Below are 16,702 nucleotides of genomic sequence, written 5' to 3'. Positions count from 1 at the left end.
ATTTATCTTCATGCAATTGGATTATTATTTGGTTATTTGGTTATTTGGTTTTGATTGTGTTTATAACCTTTAATTTATAAGCTTATAAGCTAATAGCCAAGCTACTTATATTATCCTTGGTTTAAGCCTGTATTTCAACAAAGCTCAGATTGATTTTAAAATGTCCTTAACAATAGATTTCACGACTGATTCGTCTGATAGTGTAAAAATGTGATGGCAATTTTTTCAATATCAATCCAAATGCATCTGCATATTTACAAACTGATAATCTTCAATTGATTGAGTTTTCTATCATTTATCAGAAAATCATTTATCTTTTATTCCAACAAGAGTTAAGAAACTAGAAACAAATCTTCAACTTGAGATTTCCAGAAATTGGTTTGCTTGTATCAGAACAACTAATGCCCATGGCTTTTGAATGGCATAACATTTAGAACAATTTTTTTATAGGATTTCCATCTAACTTTGTATTCGAGAGCTGACGAAGACAATGAAGAAAAAGCAATAATTTCAAAGCATCGTTAGCTGATAATAATGGTCTCTGATAACAGCAACAAGTGCAAAATTTACGAATTATTTTTTGTTAAGAAATACCTAGTATCCACATCTAACAGCTCGCCTGGATAGCGCAGTCGGTAGCGCGTCAGTCTCATAATCTGAAGGTCGTGAGTTCGAGCCTCACTTCGGGCATACTTTTTGACTAATTTTATAAAATTGTTTAATTTCATGGGAAATAATTTTAATGAATAACTGGATAACATGAAACAGCGATGATTGTTTTATTAAATGAAAATAATGAGGCTTTCTGTTAAGATGAGTTTGTACAGTCTTTATTAGGCAAAGATCATAGCTCGAGCCATATTTCGGGCAATAGCGAGACGAAGGTAGTTTTCTTTATTTTTAACATCTTCGTCTTTTGTTTGCTCATTCATCATGTTTGCGAAATTTTCTAAGGCCACCAGAACTTGGTATGTTTGCTCAAAATTAAGAATAAGCATTTCAGCTTCTAGCAGTGAAACAGCATCCATTAATAAAGTGAAGATGAAAAAATTTGGAGCAATTTTGGATGAAATTAAATTTTCCAATTGAACACCGGCTTCGAGAAGAGATCCACGTTTCTTGCATTCAAGAAATTCATTATATTTCGCAAGAAAAGTTAGTTTATCACATGTTAACATGAGTGGTCCAAGAGAATCGAGAGCTTTTTGATCGGGGAACTTCTTTTTTTCGACAAAATGTTTTAAATAAATGTCAGCTATGTGAGAAGCAAGCACTGGACTTTTACTTCGAGCAGCCATGAGTAAGGCTTGGCCTAAATTATTTTCGGTGAGAGCTTTTCTTGCTATAACTATATAAACGACACGAATGACATCATCAAGGTTATGTTTTTCACAAATTTGAATAATTTTTGATCTGGTTTCTTCTGTATCTAAAGGTTTACTTTCTAAATGCAGCCTTAGTGATTCCAACCCGAATTCAGAGCATGAAGCATAATAATTAACTGCATCTGACCAAAGTTTATCATCGCCCATCAATACATCAGCATAGTCAAGAATAAAAAACTCTCTTAATTTTCTTGGCTCTTCTATTCCTTCTAAAATTCCTCCGTGGTAAAGAAGATCAATGAAATGTGTACAAAACCACCAACCATCTTTAAACGCTGAGCAAGATTCTTGCACAACAGCCATCAGATCGTAAGCAAATGCTTTGAGAATTGCCCGATCATATGGTTTCGCTTGTTCCTCTGATCGGATGTCCAAATATGTTGTTAAACTTTGGAATGCTAGAGATGGAATATCTATTTCTGCCACTAATGGATCGGCAAAGTGCAGAAAAGCTACCATGAGATGATACCATGACTCAAAAAGATGTTTATTTGATGAAAAAGTTCCAAAATCTCCACACAGCAAACCTAATATAGTTCTTTCTTCTGGTGATGTAAAAACACTCTTTCTAAAATGAGTTTTAACCTGCATATTCCAAGCTTGCCATTTAGCAAAAAACTCGTATTTCATACAGTTTCGAGTGAATTGTGGCATCTTTTCCATGAGGATATGGATAAAACTCAAATTTTCATTAGTTTCACAGTCTGGATGAAGTTTAAGTAATTTTGAAGCCATTTTTATTTCTCCTCTGACAACAAACTTGAGTATAATAGTCCAATAGCTGGGATGCTCGTGCACTTCGTTGTTTTTTAACATGGCATCAGCTTCTAAGTTTGTATTAGGATAATGATACCTGATCCAAATTAACAGCTGTTCAACGAGGTTACCGGCAGGTAAAACATCAATATAAAGGATCTCGACTAGGTTCCACAAAATATTGATTTGATGAAGCATATTCTTGGTTTCCATACAGTCGGTTGTGTTCATGTTAGATTCAATAACCGCTCGATAGCAGCGGCTATTTTTTAAAACAATATCTCTAGTTAAAGGTTCATTTCCAGCCATACAGCATTCATCCAGTATCAAACTTTGGATGTTTGCAAAAAGGCTGCTGGCTTCTTTCACCAAATTTCTTAAATTTTTTTTCAAACTTATAACGGCAGCTTGCCGAATAGGCATAACACAGCCGTCAGCCATAACCAATGGCAAGATTGAAGGAGTGTAGTCATTTCCGTTGTAAATCTAAAGATGGACAGCAATTTATAGAAATAGATGGGCAAGATTTTAATCATATTATATAAAAAGAGGATAAAACAACAATAATACAACCAATATAACTACTTACCATTTCCATTTGCTTTTCTACATCTTCTCTTCCATTGGGATCAATGCTTCTTCTGGAAATGTCAGCAAACTTGTTTGAATCTGACATTGTTAATAATCAATTTATCAACTTGAGAATGACAATAACCGTTAAAAAACAAAAAAAATAGAGAAATAGGAAATGAAAAATCGAAGGAAAATAAGCAAAAATACACAAAAATACACCAAATAAATTAGCCAAAACAACGAGTTACCAATGTGAGCGGTGTCTCCATCTTGCTATCTAGCAACAAAATGACTAGATATGGAGGGAAAGTTGTTTTATTTATTATATTTTCATGCAATTGGATTATTATTTGGTTATTTGGTTTTGATTGTGTTTATAATATAATCAAAACTGGCCATAATTGTCTCTGGTAACAGCAACAAAAAGCGCAAAATTTGTTCGAATTTTTGTTCACAAAAACTCAACCAAGTTAGTACCAATGAACATTAGGGACTTTGAGGGTCTGTAGGGGTACAAAAAACTGAGTCCAATAGTGCTAATAAAAATTTCTCTGATCGACAGTTTTCGACAAAAACGAGGCCAGAGTTGAAACTTCGATAACCTTTTTTACAGTTGTCTGACTAGATTTTTTATCAAAATAGTTTTCTTAATTTAACTTTTGATAGTGAAACAGAAAATGTACTTATTTCGTGAAATAAAATTTTTGTTTTCTGTACAACTTCAATTTTAGTTAAATCAGGCGCATTCTGTGACCTTAAAGGCTAGAGATCTGAAACTTATTTTTCGTCGATAAAAATTTTTGGTGCATATAATTGATCGAACACTTTTTTCAATTTATCGACCTTTCTCTTGCTTTTGACCATTGGCCTGAAAATTTTAATCTCAATTTTTCTAGAGTAATAGCGCTTACGACCATCATTCTTTGTCCAGTGAATTTTTCTTCTCGTGACTAAGTGCAACAAGCAGAGTTACATGAAACATAAAATGCCTCGGATGCAAAAAATAACGCACCATCTCGCGTCTGATGAAAATACTTAATTTCTGGACGAATTTGTATTACGTGCTTCTTGACCAATAGCAATGTTTTCGCTTACAGTCAAACCATTGCTAGCTATCCTCATGTTATCTATATCAATGACTCTTTATTCACGAAAGTTAATTACAGTATTACAATCGTAATATCACGAATTTTTGCGTTTAATTATCATTCTTGATAACTTGATGATTTTTTAGTCATCTTTTTCCAACATACATGTAAACATATCATTGTGTCATCTATTTTAATAAATGATGATTTACCTAGCCAATGGTTAACCTTTTTCTTTTTTCTTACACTTAGAATCTTGCATCGATCATAAAGAGGACATGTTTTTCATGCGAATTGGAATAGATTTCATTTTGTTGATAGTTGTTCGGTTTGACAAACACTACTTTGTAATAAAACATTATCTCAATAGTCCTTCAAATACTGACGATTGTTGATATTTCACAGCATGTTCGCAAGATGAGCTGTAATTTGCTAGTTTAACTGGTTTTAGTTCAACTGGGTTAAAAGTATTTTGTGAGCTGAAATTGCAAACAATTTAGTTTGTAAGATGAATGCAGGCTGAACCAAAAGTGATAGTCTTTATAAGCTTTAGTTTTGTCTAAAATATGGTTTCGTTCACAGTCAAAAGCGCGTTTCACCAATGATGGAAATCGATTGATTGATTGAATCAAAGTGAAAATTTAATTTTACTATAGTTTTTCAATGAATCCGAATGAATTTAAAATTTTTTGCCCCTACTTTTAGGGCACCCTTTACAACACACTGTGTTAAGCTAAACAAAAGTTTACTGTCATCTAAATCGTAAAAGGCAAATTTATATCGACAAGACTAGATCAAACAACAATAAAATATCATGTTTTCATCATTACGCACCAAATAAGATAAGTTTTTGATTCAATCTAATATACAAATCATTTTATCTCAGACCAATTGAGCTTAAAAAACCATGAAAACATTTTTTGAATAGAGTCATTACTAAATTATTACAGATTCTGTATTACCTTTTGAAAAAAGTTCATGAGCATAAATTTTGAAAGACTACAAAAAACATGAAAGAAAAAGTTCATCTTGTCCCCCAGGTTATATGAAAAGACTGAATGAAAACACTTATTTTCAGCTTTTGAATGATGTTTAAAATGTTTAGTAATTGCTATCGCTCAACAGTCGAATTTCATCTGAAAAGCTTTCATCTAAATCGTAAAAGGCAAATTTATATCGACAAGACTAGATCAAACAACAATAAAATATCATGTTTTCATCATTACGCACCAAATAAGATAAGTTTTTGATTCAATCTAATATACAAATCATTTTATCTCAGACCAATTGAGCTTAAAAAACCATGAAAACATTTTTTGAATAGAGTCATTACTAAATTATTACAGATTCTGTATTACCTTTTGAAAAAAGTTCATGAGCATAAATTTTGAAAGACTACAAAAAACATGAAAGAAAAAGTTCATCTTGTCCCCCAGGTTATATGAAAAGACTGAATGAAAACACTTATTTTCAGCTTTTGAATGATGTTTAAAATGTTTAGTAATTGCTATCGCTCAACAGTCGAATTTCATCTGAAAAGCTTTCATCTAAATCGTAAAAGGCAAATTTATATCGACAAGACTAGATCAAACAACAATAAAATATCATGTTTTCATCATTACGCACCAAATAAGATAAGTTTTTGATTCAATCTAATATACAAATCATTTTATCTCAGACCAATTGAGCTTAAAAAACCATGAAAACATTTTTTGAATAGAGTCATTACTAAATTATTACAGATTCTGTATTACCTTTTGAAAAAAGTTCATGAGCATAAATTTTGAAAGACTACGAAAAACATGAAAGAAAAAGTTCATCTTGTCCCCCAGGTTATATGAAAAGACTGAATGAAAACACTTATTTTCAGCTTTTGAATGATGTTTAAAATGTTTAGTAATTGCTATCGCTCAACAGTCGAATTTCATCTGAAAAGCTTTCATCTAAATCGTAAAAGGCAAATTTATATCGACAAGACTAGATCAAACAACATTATGAAACCATTTTAACGTTAATTCATAGGTTGAGTAAAGTGTGAATTAAATTGGTCCAATTAATCGTTGAAATGATGAATTTTATCCAAATCGAGCATAAAATAATGAGAGTCATAACGGCCATTTAAACTATTATTGTTATAAGCTTAGCTTAGCTTAGCTAAAATAATTGTTTATTTGAAATTCATCTCGAGTGATTCAAGAAGTGATAAATATCTCTTGGTAATTCCTACGGCTAAGATGAATGTGGTTTCATCGGTTTTGCATTTTTTGTTAAAACAAAAGTGATTCTTTCAACTGATCCAATTATAAAAACGTGAAAGACAAATCCTCCAACAATCGCTAAAATAATGCAAGAAAATAAACGTTCACAATTAGTTGACGAAGAATAACAATGTACTATCATTTGCAAATTGATAAAGTCAACTGTCCGAGTAAAATCAAATTTCAGTACTATTTTTGGACCAAAATTGGTTTTCAGGACAATTGGATAGTAAAATTCAAGAAAAAATTCGATCCTCTTCAGTTAGCTTTCGTTAAGTGATTTAAAAAGCTGTAATGTAGGCAAGCGATGAAGTTGGCGATCATTGATTAATCAATTGTTCACTAATTTACCAACATTAATCATTGAAATTTTTAAATTTTTCAGTAGCCTTTAGAAGTATTACGATAAAAAATTTTGATTTACAGCCTGGAAGTGCACTTGAATCCGGTTTGATTGCTTGATTGTTTGATTGTTGGCTTTAAGCTTTTCAGTATGACTTTATAATGAGAAACTCCAAGACATTCAAGAAAAAATTCTATCGATTTCATCTTTGCAGTTTGTATTTGCAGTTGGTTCAAATAGGCTAGGGATACCGACTACCAGTTTATCGATCTACCCTTAGATCCAGTTCTGAACAAATCGTTTTTAAATTTAAAATTGCCCTCATTTTGCGTCAATCGCTGCTTCAAAGTCAAAAGTTGAGCGCTTTTAAAAATGAAAGGACCGGAAGGAAAGAATGACGAGAATGGCCGGCATTGTGATTCATCCCAAAAGTGTATGCCTCAAACTCCCAATAGCTCCAGAAAAGCCACATCCAAAGACCAAAAGCCAAGTCAAGAATTGAATCTTATTATAATATTCAATCTTTTCAATCAATGAATAGTCTGAAATACTTTTGCATAATTTGCTTATTTCACTGTCAACCTTTCTCTGAACATTAATAAAGAATTGATTTTTTCAATTATAAAGATTCAGTTTTACTCCTAACCAACCTATTTATAAGTCAATTAGTATGAGCTGATAATAATACCAGATATCATTATAATTATTGTGTTTACATGCTCCAAGCAAAATGTTTTATTAAAAAATTCAATTTGATTTATCAACATAATAATAAAAATATTTACTAAACTTATTATGTCTTTGAAAAGATGATGATTTCAGCGTGAAATGTTTAAAACAGAAGTAAATATTAATATCTAAATTTGAATAAATCTCATGATATTCATAACAACAAATTAGCAAATAAAATTCTGAAGAAATGAATGAAGGTAAATATTGAAACAGAGTAATAACAAAAGTCCGACTCAATGATTATTGAGTCGGACTTTATAACTCCCAAGCTAAAACAAAAACAAAATGTCTCAAAATTTCCATTCAATATTACAATTTTTGATGAAACACAATTTCACTTCCGAGAATTTTATTCATTTTTCTATTTAATCAGAATATCGACCATTAGACTTGATGTGAGTTTCAAGTCGAGAGGTGAACTGCTGGATACTTCAAGAATGACTTTTAAGTCCTACAGAAAATAGCAAATTGACTAATCAACTTTCATAATCTTGAAACTTGTTCTTTAATCATGATGAATCTGAAATATGGATGAATTAACATTGAAAAAAATGAGTTATCTCGAAGGATCTACAAAAAATAACATGAACGATATCCAACGAATGTTACAAAATTTGAAGCTTAAATTGTTATTGAAAGTGTCAACAGGAATCAGTGCAAATGAACAATTGAAACATTTGATTTGACAATTGAAAACATAAATCTGATTATTTCTGAACAAAACCTTTAATCTCAAGAAAATAAACTCAATTTTAAATGTTACTAAACCATAAAAAAAGTAACTTACAACATGACAACTGTAATGATGAAATGTTGTGATAAAATAGACGAGAAAAAGTTATGAAATTATTTATATAATGATTAAAGTTTTACAATAATAATCTGAGTAAATCTCAAAATAGTCTCGAGTAAAATTAAAATATTGATAAATGATTAAGTGAAAAAATAGGTTAAAATGAAGAAAACAATAAACTCGGGGAAAAGCGAGCAACTTGAAACAACGAAATTAATTGAAATTCAATGTTTTTCTTTCTTCCCATTTCAATCCTTTTGTTGACTAATGATAAAATTTTACCTGACAATGAATCAATTTAATCATGATTGCAAGTGAAAAACATGTTTACATGCTCATGAGCAACCATTGGACAAACAAAACTGAGCTTCAATTTTGTATATTTTGTTTTGTTTTTTACATCTTTCGTTACAGAGCTTCAGAGTCGATTCTCAATTGTGCATTTCACCTGAATTGAGTTTACTAAATCAGATTCAGAAGTGAGTAAGTGAGAGATAAAAACCTATAAAAAGGTAAAGAATCCTGTAACTTGGAATGAAATGGAACTTTGAAGGCAGTTAATAAGAGTTAAGAGTAGAGTGTTGATCAGAGTAAATTAACAGATTGTTCATTTTTTCGTCACCTTGAAATTTCCAACATTCATCTTGTCCAAAATGATTACAATTTGAGTGAAATATTTGAAATTTGCTTCTCTTCTTTCAACAAGTTTTTTCGCCTTTTTTTACACCTTCTTTCAACGGATTTATTCAGCGACAAGGATTTATCAATCTTTTGTATTTGACTGAACAATGGCTGAATATAGACAGTTATACAGAATGAAATCAGTCAAATGTTGATGATTAAAGTGAAAATCAAAAGTTTACTTTGATTAATCAATTGTGAAACTGTCAACATTGACATTGTTGAAACAAGGTGAGTATTCACTTACGATTCAAGTCAACCTGAAGTGATTATATTGAAATTGAAATGAAGATTCAATTGAACAATTTTTTTTTCATCTCTTTTTACAGTTGAAAGTGAGAATAACAAATTAAGCAAAAAAATGTCTTTTCTCAATTCAATCAATTTAAACTTTTCCAGTGTCCATAAAGTGTTGATCATCATGTTGGTGCAACTATTTTTATTATCATCTTTACTATTATTCATGTGCGACTCTCATGCACCACTTCACCGCATCTACTATGGACCTCATCGGTATCATCCTTCCCTGTCCACTTTACCCTCATCACCTTCCAACATGGACATTTCCCTGTTTGGTAATCGCTACAGAAACTCTGAGGTAAACTCGGAGAAGCATCGTAATGGGTTAAACTCAATGCCAACCTGTAGTCAATTAAAGTACCTTTGGAGTGAAGCTAATCGTTTGGCTGTTAACATTTACGGTCCTGAAATGGCCTTTACTCACCCTAAATTACATGCAAATCCTTTTTATCTTTCAAGTTTACTTCTGAGGAAGCAACACTTGTTTGGTTCAAGTGTGGCCAGTGGAAGCGGTGAAAGTGACACTGGCAGTGACAGTGGCAGTGATAGTACCAGTGATAAGGGATTGTTTGTTCAACCTGAAACAGTCGCTCGTTTACCGTCAACAATAGTTAATCCAAGCTTGGCAGATGACTCTGTTAATAAGGTTAATAATGATGTTTACTCTGACTTCAATGGATTTGGTGAGATTCAGGATCGACTAGCAACTCTTGGTGAGCTTCCTTTAACCAGATTAGATCAACAACCCTCTGTTCCTGGTTCATTTTCAGATTATTCAATTCCCAAGACTGATCTTGGACCCATTTATGGTACATTAGTTTACGATCCAGATCAATCAAACCATCATGATCCATCATCACCTTCATCACCATTAACCTCTTTTTCATCTCATTTACAATCTTCATCTCAACCTTCATCTACTTCATCAACCTCTTCCTCATCAGTGTCACCTTCATCATCTTTACAGACTCCATCGTCCCCATCGACCTCTTCAACCTCACCTTTTAGCTCTTCGCTGCGTAAAGATGCTAAACATTCATCGCCTAAACTGGGATTTGGTGCAATAATATCAAACAACAAAGATTCATTTGGCTCAGGTCATGAGGAAGCTTCCCATCGAACCTCTGAATCTTCCAAAAAAGTGGACAATCTTTTTGCTGGTCATTGGCACGATCGTCCAATTGACTTTTCCTTTGAATAAAAACATTAGTTTAGCTTCTAATTGAGAGACAAATCAGAACAAAGAACAAGAACAAACGTAAAAAAGTCAAAAGTCATTCATCATGATTTATAAATGAGGAATTTTTTTCTCTTTTTTTTCTTTTCTTCTTTTCCTCTTCAAAAGACAGAGAATCGCTTCAAAGCATTTCAAGAGTTTTACCTGCAAGCTATTCTCGTAAAATCACTCCCAAGATACGCTTTAATCGTTATGCTAAATGCACTTACCTTAATATTATCTCAATCAAATAGACTCTTGAATAGTACTGAAAAAAACAACAAAAATAATCAACTTCATCAAGTAAATCAAAAAAAGACAAATCATCTTTTATCCTTTCCATTTCATCAACTCCCAGTTGATTTATCACTCTCATAATCATCTCATCACATTTATGATAACATTGCCTGTCTTTCAGAATCGTTTTCACGCTTAATCATCAGTATTGTTCAATCCTGTTTAAGGTAAAATCTACAATGTAATGACAATCAACAATCAAAACAAACATAAATAAACATCAATAAACAATCAACAATCAATAAAACATCAATACTTTACTCAAGTTATAACCAAAAATAAAATTCGCGATTGCTTTTCACTTCCTAAAGTTTAACACTCTTTAATCAATTGCAGATCAATAAATAACGTTTCAATTAATATTAAGAGAGCAACATTTTCTTGCTTAAAAAAAGTACAATTCCAAGTGTAGGAATCATTTAATGCGAAGGAAGTAAATGCAAAAACTGATTTTCGAGTTGAGAACAAGATTTAGATGAGATTATAAGGGATTTACATTTAAGCAATCAGTTTCTGATGAAATCGCGTTCAATGTTCGAACTCTAATCGCTCTTTGAACAGCTAAAGCTAACGAATTTGAACAAACTGATTCACTGATTTTCAATCGACTTCCTTTGATATTCGTTAACTTGATGTGAACTGTATGAACATAACATACTGATTAACAGATCTTCTACAGTCCTTTCTATCACTAGACTATAATTAGTTAAAGATTAGCGATTGCAAGTGATGATAGTCCTCGAAATACGAGGTGAAAAGTTTTTAGACTATTCGTGATAATCAGGAGAACAGTCGGTAAATCGAAAAAAGTGTATACAGATCATTTCTGCGAAAAATAACTTTCCTCTCTTTAGCTATTAACATCAATCAAACCATAACCGAAAACGGTTGTCCAACAGCAGAAAACTCAAGTAAGTAAATTTTCTGGAGAATCGCCGAAAGTAACGCCAATAAAAACGATCTGAAGAAACCTGTAACAATAACTAAAAGCGATTCGAGTTTCAGCTTTTGACAGAAACTGGATAATTTATAATCATGAGTTATGTGTAAATGCTGGTATAAACTCACCAAGTCTTGGAAGTTAAAGCTTTTGACCAAAGAGTCTATTGTTTATCCATCGAATGCTGTTGACCAAAGACTGGACATGAAATGATTGAATTGCTGGACATTGACTAACTGACTTGAAGAGTTTCTCCTTTATTTTTATGTCTCATTATTAGCACCTGCAATTGAATGCCAAGCATTGTAACGATATAATAATCTAGTTAAGTTATAAAATTGAATTCTAAAATAAGCACAAAACTAATTGTTATAAAATGGTTAAAGGGATTGAATCACTGAATAAATAAAATGCATTGTTCACTATTAAAAGAATTGCTATTATTAATAAATTTTAATTTTCTTGTTTTTCTTTTAAACGCAACATAATTGATTAAATTGACAATGGAAATTGAAATCGCTAAGTGAATGCAAACACAATTAACAAGTTTAACAAATGGTTCATCACGCTAACCTGTAATAATTTAAATGAACTTTCATTTGATTGATCATTGAATAATAATGATGAATAATAGTAATCATCAACTAAAACCATTAAGTCTCTCAATAGATTCATTCATTTTCTTGTTAATAACAAACTCATCATGCATCAATTAAGGCAAACACTCAATATTATTGAATCGATTGATCAATAATCAATACGAGAATCAATCTTGACTTCCAAAGTCGATCACATTTAATAAGAAATAATTTCAATACAAAAAGTAAATTATTATGCTTTTCACTCAATAACTGACCTTTTGGCCAACAAACAACTATAAGTTATACAGTATTAAGTCCTAAAAGTCAAAAGTCTACTGAAAGGTGAATGATTGAACGATGAACGATTTTCTGAAACGAATTGAACATTTTATGCAAATATAATGATAAATTGATCAATTATTGGAAAGAAAATGTTTGCCATTGCATGAAATAACTTTTGGAAACTAAGTTTGTAGGAAAAATTTTACTTACAAATGTTCAATCAGAATATTGAATTTCAATCCATAAATAAGGTGTAATATCTTAGAAGCTATATTCAAAGTTAACCCAGCATTAGAATGAAGGGTAGAAATTTGGTCTTCTTCAAACTGTTCCATGTATTGGTTTCAATTCAAAGATTTAGCTTTTAGAAGCTCTCAATTATTACATTTCATTCAGTTTTAACTTAGCTTTCAAATGCTTTCTAAATTTCATTTCATTGTTTTACCTTAATTATGTTTAACCATTGCTTTAGCAATATACTGTTTCTAATTGTTTTTGACTTTCTTCATTTGTTTACTTAGAGACACACTTCATGTGCTGAAAAGGTGTTAGCTTTCATAAGCTCTGTAAAACCTGAAAATCTGACCACAATATGGTAATAATCCTGGTCAAGAAAGAGTAAAACTTAAAGCTCAAAATTAGTGCACCAAAAGAAAGAGTAACCAAATTCCCTTTCTTTTTCAATCTTATCTTTAACTGGTGACTGCTAATCCCTTTGCCTTAGCAAAGGCTGCCATTACCAATAAGGGTAAAAAAGTTGTCTCGAGACAATACTAAAAAAGGTATCATTGTCACCCCTAAGTTGGCGTCATAGCCTTTCTAACACTAATTGTTATCTTAACTGAAATAGACAAATGAAGACAGGCAATTTAATTTACTTTCTTTAATTTCCCTCCTTTTTGATTTCTTTGTTTAATTTTCCCATAAATAAGATATCTTAAGATATTTTCATTAACTGTTTAATCTTGCTTAAAGCAGACCAGTTCAAACTGAGTTAAAACCTTAACCATTGTCCAAGCTCTTTGAAGCTCTCTTTTTAACTCTTAATAAAGTTTCAGTTCACATTCATAGATAAGTTTAACCTTCAATTCCTTACTTAAAACAAGTTCAATTCAGCTCTCAAGAAGAGTCCAAGTTTTCCTTATTCTGTGAATCTCTTACAAGATCTTAAACCTTCGCGGTACAAGGGTGAAGCCCCGAATAATCTTGCATTCATAGCTGAAGCTATCCCCATCATCTCTCTGAGATCTCTAACTTCAGTAGTGCAATTGTTAAGCAATTGGTTCATAGTGATTCGGTGTGAGTCCATGATGCGAGCCAAAAATTTGTAGTGAAAGCAAGTTGTGTAATCTTCTGGAAGTTTAGAACCTTTCCCGAGCATAACCCTCACACTTGGCGACTCTGGCAGGATTCCCATCGTGTCGCTTTTCCTGTTGTTTCTCATTTGCATGATCCTTCTATACCTTATGGTATCTCCAGTGCTTGAACACTCTTCCATTACGATAAGTAAAAACCATACAACTCCACTTCATCCTCTTTTAATCTTCAAATTACCTTTAAAGTTATATGCTTTAAAAAGCTAACTCAAAGTTGAACTCATTTCCTTTTATCACTCTGTGATCTCGACCATTGGTATTCTCGACTATAAGTCAACTCCGTTCAACTCGATACTTCGTATCATCTTTATTCAACTTTATTCAAGTTATTTCAAGCCGTTGAGCTTATTTCCCGTTGAACTCTTAATTCATTATCACTTAGGTGATATAACCGTTTACCATTGTGCCTCTCCGACTAAAATTAAAGTCAATTCGTTCAACTCCTTTTCATATTTCAATTCCATTTCAAATTCAATTTCAATTTCAATTTAAACCTTAATTCAATTCAAATTCAATTCTCCATCACTTATGTGATCTTTTCCAAATTCAATTCAACATTAAAATTCAACTTAATTACAATTCCATATTCAACTTTAAAACAATTCAAAAACAATTCAACTTATCACTTTGTGATTTTAATTCAACTTAATTCAATTCAACTTAATTCATTTTAATTCAACTTTAACTCCATCACTTTGTGATCTTCAAAGCATTTTACTCTCGAACTAGAAACTCTTCATCTCTAAATGACAATGCGTCTTCGCTCTGGTTTACACTTCAATGCACCTGAAGGTGTTGTTACAATTCGTATGTTGACCCCTAATCAAGCTGTTGAACACCTCGCTGTTTGGCAAGTTGGTATTCCCTCAGCTCCTTTTGCGCTCAAGCGACTTTATGAATGTCTCCGTACTCATCTGATGATCTATGGTGATACTCTCGAAGACAACGAGATTGGTGAGTTACCCGTCGATGCTGTTCTAAATCTCGAAATTCCTGAATGGATTATCGAATGCAGACAACAAGGCTTAACTGAACCCGAAATTCAGACCATAATTAACACTCTAGGTAGGGATACTGAAACAATTTTCAGATCTGCCCCTAATGAAATCTATGCGTTACCCATTGCGCTTGGTTCGATTCGAAGGTTCATTGCTGTACTTAATCAGCATGGAATTCAAATTCCTGTAGCTCCCCCTCCTCCTCCTTCCATCGCTTCATCTCCTCCTGTCCCTCCTGTCAACATTCACACTCAAGGTATTGATACGCAATCTCTTGCTGCATCCTTATCTGTCCTTAAACCAGATCCTCAAGTTATTGAATTTGTAAAAGGCGAAGATATGATTGAGTTTATCAACAAAACTAAAAGTAGATTAGCTCAAGAAAATGTCGATGATGCTACTCGTTATCGATGTTTCCGTAAGTCTCTAGCTCACGAAGTTCTTGCAATCGCAGAATCAGAAATCGGTGAAACAATTACTGATTATCATGAATACGTAAATGCTCTAATTAATGCTATCAAAACTCCAGTTCATCAATATTCAGCTTCATTCCAATTAAAACAATTAAGATACAATCTATCTGAACACCCTTCTACATTCATTCAAAAACTTAAAAAAGCCTTCACAAAAGCTGTTGGTACTCATACTCCTGAAATATTCCTCCATGAGCTAATGTCTCATATTCCTCAATTTCTTACTTCAGAAATCTTTACTCTTGGCTATAATGGCAACCTCGAACAAATTACTACCTACCTTATCCGAAAACATTTTGAATATACCCAACAACAAGCAAATAAATCCCGTTCAGATAAAACTCATTCCCAACCAAAAGTTTCCACAGTTTCCTCATTGTTAAAGAAACCAGATCCCCGATATAATTCAAAACCTTATCAAACAAAACCCCATATGAATACTTCCCAGCAAAGCTCCACTATTACTTGCAACTACTGCAAAAAACCAGGACACACAATTAACCAATGTAGAACCAGACCACAAAACAATCGTCCTTATAACCGAAATGCTTCCACTTCCAATTCCAATTCCGCTTCTAATTCAAATGCAAATCAAAATCAAGCATCCTCTTCCTCACAACCCCTTGCTATTACCAATACTCCTGCAAATTCATCCAATTTAACCATTGGATCAAATCCAAACCAATTACCTCCTGAACCAACTCAAGATGGTATTAGAGATTCTCGATTCTCGTATACTTTACACACTGCTCAAAGTCCTCCGATTCCCATGTTAACTCATCTTGGTGAATCTCAACTGTCACATATGCCTACTGCTGTTTTTAAACTCTGCCGACCTAATAAAGAAATTGTTAGAGAAGGAAAAGTTTTACTGGATACTGGATCCGCTATTTCAGCTCTTGATTCCTCTATCGCTGAAGAGTTAGGTGCTCATATAGTTCCATATTCCCGCTCACTTAAAGGTATTGCTGCTCAAACTGTAGTTCCATCTCATGGTTTTGCATATGCAGTGGTCAAACATCCAAAGATGGCAGAGTCCCGAGTTTTCAGACTCCAAATTGTTAAAGACTTTGAACCAGTTTGTTTAATTGGTAATGCATTCTTGCATTTATATTATATGCAGTTAAAGTCTGATGGTAATGACTACATAACAACTTGTTCCGAGTATCTCGATTCAACTCCGCTTGATCCCAACTTCTACTTTCGATTTTGTACTTCCGAGGAAACTCAACAAATCTTTGCAACTACTTCATGTCCTACTGGCAACGAATCTGATTCTTATATTCTTGATAACCGTACTAAACGCTCAGCAAATCCTGTTTCCCTTCAAGTTGGTAACACTCCCGCTGTTATCGCTAAATGTGATCTCCATTCCCCTCAAGAACTCATCGAAATTCAAAGAAACGAACGCCCTTTCAAAACCAAGATTTATGATAAAATAGATGAAAATCTTCCTGATCACCTTAAACACCAATTAGCAGATTTAATTGATTCCTTCCAAGATACTTTTGCCAAATCAAAGAATGATTTAGGTCTTGTTCCTTCTTCTGTTTGCCCTATCTCAATTGATCTTGATGGTCAAGTCCCTGAAACTCTTCCTTATAATTGTCCAATTCATCGTCGCAATGAA

At 32.6% G+C, this 16,702-nt stretch overlaps 2 protein-coding genes and 1 non-coding gene across 4 annotated transcripts; 2 read left to right on the top strand and 1 right to left on the bottom strand.

Annotated features, from left to right (window-relative positions):
• The first annotated feature begins 617 nt into the window (after nucleotides 1–617).
• TRNAM-CAU (transfer RNA methionine (anticodon CAU)) lies at nucleotides 618–690 on the top strand. Its single transcript has one exon. It is a non-coding gene; the product is annotated as a tRNA-Met (tRNA).
• Nucleotides 691–755: 65 nt separating this feature from the next.
• Nup75 (nuclear pore complex protein Nup75) lies at nucleotides 756–2,954 on the bottom strand. Its single transcript, XM_015925755.2, has 2 exons — nucleotides 2,731–2,954; nucleotides 756–2,627 (listed from the first exon to the last, which is right to left on the bottom strand). Exons 1-2 carry the CDS (start codon nucleotides 2,815–2,817, stop codon nucleotides 834–836), a joined length of 1,881 nt encoding a protein of 626 aa, XP_015781241.1. The 5' UTR covers nucleotides 2,818–2,954; the 3' UTR covers nucleotides 756–833.
• Nucleotides 2,955–8,375: 5,421 nt separating this feature from the next.
• LOC107359343 (uncharacterized) lies at nucleotides 8,376–10,660 on the top strand. 2 transcript variants are annotated; one of them, XM_015925825.3, is made up of 2 exons: nucleotides 8,376–8,840; nucleotides 8,939–10,660. In XM_015925825.3, the coding sequence occupies exon 2, from the start codon at nucleotides 8,971–8,973 to the stop codon at nucleotides 10,108–10,110; it is 1,140 nt and encodes a 379-aa protein (XP_015781311.1). In that variant the 5' UTR covers nucleotides 8,376–8,840; nucleotides 8,939–8,970; the 3' UTR covers nucleotides 10,111–10,660. The 2 variants fall into 2 exon arrangements, with proteins under 2 accessions (XP_015781311.1, XP_015781312.1); XM_015925826.3 differs by having other exon boundaries at nucleotides 8,472–8,840; nucleotides 9,009–10,660.
• The last annotated feature ends 6,042 nt before the right edge of the window (nucleotides 10,661–16,702 follow it).

The sequence above is a fragment of the Tetranychus urticae genome, chromosome 1, assembly GCF_039701765.1.
Source record: "Tetranychus urticae isolate SD_2017Ah chromosome 1, NJAU_TeUrti_SD_1.0, whole genome shotgun sequence".
In the NCBI taxonomy this organism is placed as follows: domain Eukaryota; kingdom Metazoa; phylum Arthropoda; class Arachnida; order Trombidiformes; family Tetranychidae; genus Tetranychus; species Tetranychus urticae.
This window is presented reverse-complemented; position numbering and strand designations above follow the sequence as displayed.

What these genes read in the sequence shown, in the direction of transcription:
- Nup75 (XM_015925755.2), bottom strand. Translation starts at nt 2,817, where the DNA reads ATGTCAGATTCAAACAAGTTTGCTGACATTTCCAGAAGAAGCATTGAT. An exon ending in TAGAAAAGCAAATGGAAATG is followed by an intron (nt 2,628 to 2,730) that starts GTAAGTAGTTAT and finishes GTCCATCTTTAG; the next exon opens with ATTTACAACGGAAATGACTA.
- LOC107359343 (XM_015925825.3), top strand. Translation starts at nt 8,971, where the DNA reads ATGTCTTTTCTCAATTCAATCAATTTAAACTTTTCCAGTGTCCATAAA.